General features: G+C 46.3%; 1 protein-coding gene across 1 annotated transcript; it reads right to left on the bottom strand.

Moving 5' to 3' along the window:
• Positions 1-697: 697 nt before the first annotated feature.
• On the bottom strand, positions 698-5132 carry LOC123032431 (piezo-type mechanosensitive ion channel component 2-like). The gene is made up of 6 exons (XM_044448307.1): positions 5022-5132; positions 4494-4670; positions 3011-3154; positions 2334-2534; positions 975-1179; positions 698-773 (listed from the first exon to the last, which is right to left on the bottom strand). Exons 1-6 carry the CDS (start codon positions 5130-5132, stop codon positions 706-708), a joined length of 906 nt encoding a protein of 301 aa, XP_044304242.1. The 3' UTR covers positions 698-705.
• Positions 5133-10390: the final 5258 nt, after the last annotated feature.

Below are 10390 nucleotides of genomic sequence, written 5' to 3'. Positions count from 1 at the left end.
GAGTTTGAGACCCCTGGTATAAAGCAACTTGGTACCATGCAGCTTATGACATCCCAAGAATGAGAAGCCCAGTGAACCAAATGGACTCTTGGAACTGAGATCAAGCAGGATTCCTTTATTTGACAGTCAGGTGGATCCTTTGTCCATGTGGACAGAGCACACCTGCATGAAATGCAGCACTCTGAGGGACAGATGCATGACTGCTTGCTGTATTTGCCAGGTTCATTAAGGGTGCAGGCCAAGAACTGAACTAGCCAAAGCAAAGCAGCAGGTAGGCTACAAAGACATCTGGACAGAGGTGAAAAGGGGAGGATGTGGAGGGTCTCTCAGCAAGACCCTGAGCAGCACCCAAGTGGCCACTCCAAATTTAAAGAATTTGGTTGTAGCTCAGCACCAGGGCATGTGCTTTGCATGCAGCCGTTCCCTGGCATCCCCAGGTAGGCTAGGAAAGAACCCTACTTTGTCAGCTGTGGCCAGTCAGTACAGGCCATATTGTCCATCTGTGGGCTGGTGGCCATTATCCCTATTAGAATTAAATCCGTGCTCCATTGCATTGCCCTATTTTGTCTGGGAGATGGCCACAACTCTGCTATTTTCTGCTCTAGAAGTAAGACACATTAAGCAAATGTCACACTTTGCTGATGATACTTACACAGGAGAAAATGAGCATCAGGCCTCTTGGCAAAATCCGGCAGGTACAGCCATTTAATCAGATCTGAGTGGAGCACCCAGTGAGAAGTCCTCCAGGGATAATCTGCCAGCAAACAGGTTATCTGTATCACACAAAGTACCTTAAACTGATCTGGGGGAATGGCTGCCTGGTCATGTTTGATTCTAAGGGAGCTGTCAGGAGGCCAAATGTTGGATATCCGCTGGCTGGCTCGGTCAGCCCTTTGCTCAGCCTATCCATCATTGCTATGCGTTCGCCTCCAGATGTGCAAATCTGCCCCCAGAATACTCGGTGCTGCATTTACCTTGGCACAGAGCAGGCGGGAGACCAATGCAAAGCAGATACTGAAAAGCCACGATGCTAGCGAGGAAGCAGCAGTATTTGGGCCAGACCTCAGCAACTGCTTTCCTCCGATGGAAGCTCAACAGGTAAATCAGCCAAACGGCGTAGACAAGGGCATAGATGTCCATGCGCTGCCTGATCACGTTAATGGCAGCCACAAAACATATCTGAAAGAGCAGAAAGAGCACAGGAGGTCACTGAGCCAGTCTTCAGCTTGCTCCAACCTCATGAGATTTAAGACTGAGACCAGATTGTCTCATCTCCTGCTCAAGATATCTAGCAGATGCCTAGGGCCTTGGTTCCTCATGGAATGTCTCCTTCCTTATCCATCTGCCCATGCCTTAAGGTCATCCATGGAAGCCCTCCAACTTCATTCTCATTCAGAAGTTCAGAAGGTGTAGAGAGCCAGTGTGGTGCAGTGGTTAAGAGCATGGGACTGGGACTCAGACGATCTGGGTTCTACTCCCCACTCAGCCATGGAGCCAACTGGGGGACTTTGGGCCAGTCACAGACTCCGAGCCCAACAGGGTTGTTGTTGTGGGGATAAGATGGAGGAGGAGAATGATGTAAGCTGCCTTGAGCCCTTTGTAGGAAAAAGGCAGGATATAAATGGGGGGGGGGGGGGGGAAGGTGGCAACAAGGGCCACCTTGCAGGTGTTTTCCATGGTGACCCCTCAGTTCTGGAATGCTCTCTCAGAGGAAATTTGCTTGATGCTCACACTGATATATTTTCAGCACCAGACTGACTTTTCTATTCACCCAGGTTTTTACCAGTACTTTTATATAGAAGATTTACTATTTTAGTCCATGTGATGAGATTAACTTCTTGTACCCTGATGTGGCCCTGTGGCTGGAGTCTACAGAAATATCTGTGGCCACTAGGAGCAGACTTTACTAGCCAGCACTTAGCTTTGCAATCCACACAGTCAGAAGCCAGGATAGATTAGTAGACTAGGGCATAGAGGCATCTGCCTCCTGGGATCACACAGACAGGTTCATACTGTTGCGTTTTTCTATCCAGCTGCATGCAGAGGTTGCCAGTGATGTTAGGAAAATGCAGCTTTGAGGATGGCCATGAGACACCATGTCTACAGTTTGGATCACAGTAACTTTTCCCCAGGCCGGGTGAAATGGTGCACATGGAAAGATCCAACGCTGTGCAGACTAGCTTTATGAGAGCCAGCCATGACTCCCTTTGTGACCTCTGGCATCACATCAAATAATTTCCTTCTCTAAACCATATTTCTTTTGTCCCTCGTGTTCCCCGTCCTGCACTACAATTTTAAGGAGACATGTTTTTCCCGTTCTGATATTTTCTTACCTCTAATCCGAATTTGTAAAAACCATAATTGATGAAGTATTTGACACAACTGAGTACACTGTCATCCAATTTGTCCCGGGTAATGTCATGAAAGAGACTCCCTGTGGGAGGCGGCAGCCGCTGATTCTGAATCCGGTAGTAGAGCTGGTGGCGCTGCACCGTTGCTTCCAGAGCCATTAGAAGCAGGATGGTGAGGTGATTCTGCGAAGGGCGGAAAGCAGGAAGCCTTACTGGAATGCCCAGCACTTCACAGCCCACTGCAACCGCCTGGCGTTGCCCAGTTTGCCTTCTCCCCTTTGACTCCTGGCTGCAAAGGGACCCAATGATCACTCCAGGCACTGAGATCAGCGATGGCTGCTGATGCAGAACAGTGGCCTGGGACTCAGGCGATCTGGGTTCTAGTCCCCGCTCAGCCATGGAGCCAACTGGGTGACTTTGGGCCAGTCACAGACTCTCAGCCCAACCTTCCTCACAGGGTTGTTGCTGTGGGGATAAGGTGGAGGAAGAGAATGATGTAAGCTGCCTTGAGCCCAGGATATAAATCGAAAAAATAAATAAATAGCAGGCTGGCTGTTATCTCACGATAGCCTCACCATCTTACCACTAAACAAGCCTTTTTGCAATGCCTGTAACAGCAACGTCTCACCTCAGCACTGATGCCGTAAAAATGCTCCTACCTTTAGGTAAGGAAAGACATTGGCATTACACTTCAGCAGGCCTCCGACCCAGTGCGCTGGGTCCACTGGTGCTGCGTACAAGGCTGACTTCTCCAGTAACTCATCCGCATTGGTAGAGTGGTAAGTCGTGTTCAGCTGCAGCCCCTGAGGAGAGAAAGCATCTGCAGCAATTGCTAAACGCTGCTTCCCGGCTTGAGCTGAGGTTTGCACAGGAGCGTCGACTCAAGAGAACAACTTGCTCAACTCGTACTAGTGTTGTTCTTGTCCAAAGGCCATTAAAAACTGGGAACCAGCACTGCTGAAAGCTGAAGGGAAGAAGCATCCCGGGGTGCTGAGGTATCTCTTTCTGGAGGCCTGATCTCCAGAAACAGACTTATCGTAGCACTGTTATTACTGTTAGTATTGTAAGGTTTAATTATGTTTATTACCAGTAAATTGATTGTATCGCTTATGTTTGTTCAATCAATAAAATTATTTTTTAAAAAAGAGCAGACTTATTATGAAGGATACTGTGTCATTTGGTTCCAGCCTTGCTCAACTGATCTGTCTCTAAATAACTCCTTTATTACAGATTCACCACTGTCTTCCACTAGTCACGAAGCACCACCAAATCTTCCAGTAATCTCTCCTTCCAAAGGATGCCAAGCCAAGCTCAGGCAATGCTGCTCTGGAACGTCTAGCAGAAGTGTTGCAATAACATGGCGGCAATGGAATGAGCCTGAGCCGCACAAGGGGAACTTCACAAAGCCCTTGGGCGATGTGACATCTCATTCCTGTTACCTAAACTGCAGGCTCAATATCAAAGCGACAAAGCACCAACAGCCAGATGGCCACTTAAGCACTGCCAAAAAGGGGGAACATGTCACTGGAAAAGGGGACAAAAGTAGGCACAAATTTGTATAAAAATGCGTATGTGTAGATGCACGTTTGGAAATAATCATCATGCTTTAAATAGACATACGGTATTTGTCATGCCAGTGTGGTGTTGTGGTTAAGCACATGGGACTGGGACTCTTGTGCTCTAGGTTCAAGTCTCTGCTCAGCCACGGAGCCAACTGGGTGATTCTGAGCCAGTCACAGACTCTTAACCCAACCTACCTCACAGGGTTGTTGTTTTGGGGATAAGATTGAGAGCAGGAGGAGAATGATGCACACTGCTTTGAATTTTTTAAAAGGAAAAAAGCAGGATATAAATCAATCAATCCTAGTGGGGAAACATGAAGGTGATCTGTGTGTCTGACCAGTCCACCATCTGAAGGCTAATTTCAAATTTCAGGCTCCTGCTCTCCATTCGGATGAGTCTTTACCCATAAGCCAGACTTGGACTGGACTGGGCAGACCATCAAAATGAAGATGCTTCCAAACCGAGGGCCTGTGGCCACTCTGACTTGGAAAGCCCATGCACAGATGGGCTCTGAGAGCCTGCAAGCAAACACAGAAGATGCTGGACAAGTCTGGGTCCCCAGTACATTAGCAAACTGACCTGTGTGCAGTTGGAGGAATACTGCAAGGGCTTGACAAATTTCAGCTGGTATATCATTTTACAGATGACTATCACGCTGGACCAGAACATGCAGATCCTCAGGGTGAGTGGACGGAGCTTGGGATATGGAAGAGCAAATGCCCATGCTATCAAGAAAGGGAAGTTCATCAAAGACACCTGCAAAACAATATTACAAACATGCCAGACAACAGAAAGGGCACAACTGGAGTGACATCTCAACACCACAGGAGCTTAGAGCCCCTTCCTCCTCCCCACTACGAGGTCTGGCTTGCTGCAGCTCTTTTTACTTCTTCCTTTTTAATATTTATTCGTTTATTTTTGGAACTTGTGAATGGCATTTGTTCAGCTGGCTTTCACAGGCCCCATTTGGGCTGCCCCCCTCCCCAGTGCCACGTCACTAAATTGGGGGGCCTCCCTGTGCTCATCCCCCTTTTCACTTTTGGGGGAAAACGGTGAGGACCATGAAAGCCAGCCTTTATGGTGGGGAGAGTGGGAGGCAGCCTTTACCAGCTGCCCGTAGGTGCTGCTTGGGCACTTTTGGCACAGCTGGCAATGGCTGCCATCTGGCAGATGTTTGGCAAAGGGTTCTTCCAGCCGCTTGTAGCTGGGTTCACCCATAATGGGTTCACATGGCGTAACAACCTATTGCATGTCAAAAGGATACAAGAGCAGTACATGGATTCTGATTGTCAGTAGCTTGGAATTAAAAACAACAACCCACAGTATGTGATGCATGCTGGGTTAGCTTGACACAGCTAACCATTGACTGCTATCATTGGTTGGTTGTCCCATTGGACGAACCAGTCAGGGTTTGCTCTGAAGGCACAGAAGGCATCCACCCTGTTGAAGCTAAGCAAGTCTCCGGCTGGCCTGAGGTTGGAGGGGAGACCCCTGGGAAACCCATGTAGCCACCTTGGGTTTCACAATAGGAGAAAGATGGGATATAAATATAATAAATGCATACATTGGTGTTTGAGGGGATCTACGATAGTCCACATTCCCAGATCTGAGGCCAGAGACAGTACTATGAGTTCGGAGCTGGGAATCAGGGTTCCAACCCTTCTACCCTGCCAGAATCAGCCAGCTGCTAAACAAGGTTGGGAAAGTGATGGGGGGGGAAGGGGCAAGAAGAAAGGAGACTGAAGAAGCCAGGATATGAGATCTCCTGCAGCCACTCCATTCCTTTCACTTCCTTTTCAGAGATGCTCCACTTTGACTTGGAAAAAAAGCCAATCGAATGGAAAATGCATTGCATAGGAAGATTAAGACTGGCTGCCAATCCGTTTGCTCTCTGCCACGTGCCTGCCGGTCTCCAAGCTCAGAGGCACCACAACACGCTTGCATCCTAAGTATATAGCTTATTCACCAGACTCCGGATTGTGTATCTCAGGGTTATAATAGAAAGAAAACCTCAATTAATTCTGAAAGTCTAAAATCTATTTACCTCTAGAATCACTGTCATTTGACCACAATTCCCAGATTCCCAGGCTCTGGAACTTCCCAAACAAGACGGAATCATCTTCCTAGGGTAGTCCAATAGGAAGACTTTTAGGCCATACATGATAGCTCTCTTTGGAGTTGCCTAATTGTGATGGCCACATTAATTTTAATGGTTGCTTGCATATTTCATTTTATTCCCTTCCGCCGATTTAAGTGCTTGATGCATGCTTTCTTGTTTTTAATGGCTATTGTGCAGCCGGTGTTAAAAGTGCTACGCTATTGTTATTTCGGGCACAATCCTGTGCATATTCATACAGAAACATATTATATAGAAAAAGCCTTCTAATTCCCAGCATCATGCCAGCCAACCATAGTGGCCAGACTGGAATTATAGCACTGTTTCTATCTAAGCAAACATCGGATTGTGCCCTTAATTATTGTTTTAATTTAACATTATTAACCACTTTGGGTTTTTTCATGAAAAGTGGGTACCCCAGCAAGAGAGCCAGCACCTAAAGAATCAAGAATGCACCCTTTAAGTACCAATACCTTCCCCTATAGTTTGACCTACCTGGAACTTGTCTAGCTCCCCAGTGCCTCCACACCTTTACTGGAGCAATATCTTGGTCTGCTGCTTTTGGAGGCATATGAGCAACCTGATTTCCCTTTTTTAAACTCCTGAAAGCTGTTCATGGTCAACCTCCTTGCCTGGATTCTTGCCCGGCTTCTTGGTTCTCCCTGTGGACTCTGCCTTGATTGGGCAGGATAGCTGTTTACTGACCTCCTGAACAGTGACCCAGATACTCCAAGCAGATATAATCTTAAGAATGTGCAGCTCCAGAAATCTCCATGCAAATGCCTGCGTTGTCCGAACCACGGTCAGAAACTCCAGGAGACGAGGCGCCAAGCCATCAACCAGCTCTTGCCATTCACTCATTTTTTCCGCTATGAAAATGGAGCAATTGATTTCAGTGCAAAATCAGAGCAGGAGAAGCCGGAACAGGAATTTGCCAAAAGTCTTCCTCATGGAATTTACCAGAGAGAGGGAGGAAAGAGTAGCACAGCAAAGAGAAGTAAGGCTTCCTACAGAGAACTTGCCCCTGCTTTGGTGGTGCTAAGAATTGTGTTTTAGAGGTCTATATTCTTCCTCACACAATGACAGCTTTCAGAAGGAAGGGAATCACTTTTCAACTGTTTAAATCTCTCCATTGATTCGTTCACAGTCCCCATTTGCTAAATACTTACTACCAGTACTAAGTGGTACTGATGACAAAGTAGGTTGTGCAAAGGACACAAAATTGCTTGTGAACACAACGGGATTTACTTCTAACAGAAGAGAGCAAGCAAAGCCATTCCTCTGATAGAGCACAGCGTTATGGATAAACTTTTACCATCCTTATAGGATGGAGTGACGTGTGCTTTTTGGACTGGGAGGGAGGATGTTCCACCTCTGGGACAGAATAGAGCACTATAAGAGTTCTACTTTCATACCCAGCCATCAACACCTAGCATCCTCAGGACCCACCAGGGCCCAAGGAGAGTCCCCCATCACCCCTCCACTTCAGTTTTGCTTTCCGGCCGGGCATTCCAAGAAGCTCTGGGGACTGGATCCAGTCACCATTTTAATTTCCCACAGCGCTATGGACATTTTGTCATTCCAGGGCATTGTGGGAAATGTATGGCAGCTAGGCCAACCACCCAGTGCTGTTGCTGCTGCAACCTACCAGTGGTGGCAGTAGTAGGTTGTAGGGGGGACCTCTATGGGGGAAGGAGAACTCCCAGGGGACATTTTGCCCATGGCTTCGCAAACCTGGGGACAGCATTCTTAACAGACTTTAACAGTACTAGGGCCAATTCAGAGAAGATTTCCAGGAACAGATTTCTGTTCTTGTGCACCATGAAAGCAGCATTTATCGTAATGCAAGGCTTGCTTCCTTGCTTCCTTATAGCTTCAAGGCAGGAGAAAAATGCGTGCAATTACCCAGATTCTCCTGTTGGCCCTTTCTTACAGTGTCGTCAGATGGGTCCAATCCATCCTGTAGCTGTTTTGCAGCCAACCTGTTGAAGAGGCAGATCAGAGTTAACAGCTTCGATCCTGACATAGCCAGTGAGGCTTTATTTCAGTCATTGGGAAAGTCCCACAGTACTCAGGTTCAGGACCAGGTTTGCATATGACAAACAGCCGCAGTGCAGGAATTTTCCCATGGGGCTTTTCCTAATGGCAGGGGCTGCCATTCTGACTATTGGAGCCATGCAGGGAGCCACTGTTGCTTGTTATGTGTGCTCCTGCTGAGGATGGGTTGTTGAGGTGCTTGACAGCCCACGGGCTCTCTTAGGGTTGTGGGTGGCTTGTCACCAGGATCACGCGTAATGACAAGCTACAGCATGATTCCACCGCAGCTCAGATACTGAATGCAATAGAAAGCCTGTGGGTAAATTCTCAGCACTTGCTTCTCGTTTCATCCAGACCTACCCACTAGCCCCTCGGTTAAGGACAGCATGGGGATGCTAGCCTCCGGCTCTTAAAATGCAGAAGGCTTTTAAGGCATTTAAAAAATAAATTTACAGGGGAGAATAGAGATTAGACTTTGCGGTTGTTAGTCAAATATTACAATTTGTTTTAAAGTCAAACATCTTCAAACTTCATATGTTCTGTTTCTCGCTTACCTATTCTTCATGGCCAGGATGGTTTCTTTTACCCTGAGAATGTTAAAGAAAAAGAAACACAGCATCAGGAATAGTTCTGCACATGTGGAAGCCTTGAAAAGACTGAGGAAGGGAATCTTCCCAACATCCACTCCCTGGACCATTTACTGGCACTGCAAAGGACTGAATGGGGAGTTCTGCATCCAGAGGAGGTGTTCTACCATTTAGCCACAGTCAAGGTTGAGCTATTCCTCAGTGTGAATTAAAGCAGAGCCTTCTGTCTATCTACTCAATAGTCAGCCCCATGGAACTCAGGGTGACTTAGTCCCTGGTAAACAGCTTTAGAACTGCAACTTTATAAAATCTAACAATATGCTGGAGGTGCATTCCCAGGTGTATCATATTTTAACAATAAACTGCCTTTCTGGATTTTGTACCTTCGACATATCCAGTTTGATCTGGGTTTTAAATAGGATATGAGTTCAGCTCTAGAAAGCAACCAAATCATATTCTTGCTATGGGCAGCTTTAGTCTAATTGGAGCATTGCTCACTGTACAGAATGCCACTGAGTACGTCGATGAGAAAATGACCATCATTCCAACCAGGACTTCCAATCGCTCCACAGATTGGAATCTCCCTGGGCAGCCCTTGTCAGGACTTCTGCATCTGAGCGGCTAACAATGCTAACAATGCCCTGTCTGGATCTGCATGATGAAAGCTGCATTTTTCTTGCTATAGCCATGGTTTTGTAAAACAATGCTAGGTGATGAAAGCTGGGGCATGGAACACTACAAAACAGGAGTAGTACATAATTTGGAGAAATGGTCCAGAAATGCTAATGGCTCAGCCATGGTACATACATTTTCCCTAACAGGCCAAATTGGTTCTGGGGAGGAGGGGAATTTTCATCTGCAAAACTGCAGAGAGAGAAAGGATTTTCCAATCGATCCTTTCCACAATGCTGCAAGAAAGCCTACTCACGCATTAGCCAGAGAGTACACCCAAGTCTCCATTTTCCTATCCCTGGAGAGAAAAAGAACATATATCTTACTGCTTGTCTTATTTCAGCTACAGTAAACAGAATGCTACTGAACAGTAATTTTCTTTTAAGGGGTGTGTTTGTATGTGTGTGTGAGAGAGAGAGAGAGACTTAAGGGTGCAATCCTATGCATGTTTAGACAGAAAGATATACAATTCTTAGCATCTTGTTTTGTTTTGTTCCAACATGCATATGGCTCCCATTAAAGGCATCATTCTCACAGCAGTTCATGTCTTATATACTTGTATGTCATATTCCTGCTTTCCTTCATTTAACGGTTTCAAATAACCATTCCCATCCTCGTATTTTTCTCTTCAATACCTTGACTTGAATACTTGACACAAACCTCCATTCTGAGAAAGTTATGCAACAATGAACTGTTCTATAAACAGTTCCTTTGAAAAAAGGGGAAATTCTAGTTATTATGATCTGAAAGGCTATACAGCGAAGGAAATGCATGCACCATTCATGCATCACAAACAACACATGATTTCAAAACATACTGATCTCTCAGTGAGAGCAACATTTTCACAGTCACACACACACATTTCTTGTTGCAGAACACAAGCTCATCAGGCTGTGCATAATACCTGCCAGATGAAGAAACTGGTCTGATTGAAACACTGGTCAGATCTGTGATCCTGAGGAAATCATTGTGAAAGTAATGCAGCTGAAGGATGCAAGCCAGAAGAAAGGCACCCGGAAGCAGAATCCTGGCAAACAACTCCAAAGTGTTGAATCGCTCAAGGC

This window comes from Varanus komodoensis, unplaced genomic scaffold (genome assembly GCF_004798865.1).
Source record: "Varanus komodoensis strain SLA01 unplaced genomic scaffold, ASM479886v1 scaffold545, whole genome shotgun sequence".
Classification (NCBI taxonomy): domain Eukaryota; kingdom Metazoa; phylum Chordata; class Lepidosauria; order Squamata; family Varanidae; genus Varanus; species Varanus komodoensis.
The sequence above is the reverse complement of the archived record's forward strand: the minus strand, read 5'-3'. Positions and strand labels throughout refer to the sequence as shown.

Bases quoted from the DNA above. Each gene is read 5' to 3' on its own strand.
- LOC123032431 (XM_044448307.1), bottom strand. From the start codon at position 5,132: ATGGGTGAACCCAGCTACAAGCGGCTGGAAGAACCCTTTGCCAAACAT. The intron at 4,671-5,021 runs GTAAAGGCTGCC...ATTGTTTTGCAG, and splicing joins GCAGCACCTACGGGCAGCTG to GTGTCTTTGATGAACTTCCC. The intron at 2,535-3,010 runs GTAGGAGCATTT...CGCCCTTCGCAG, and splicing joins ATGTCTTTCCTTACCTAAAG to AATCACCTCACCATCCTGCT.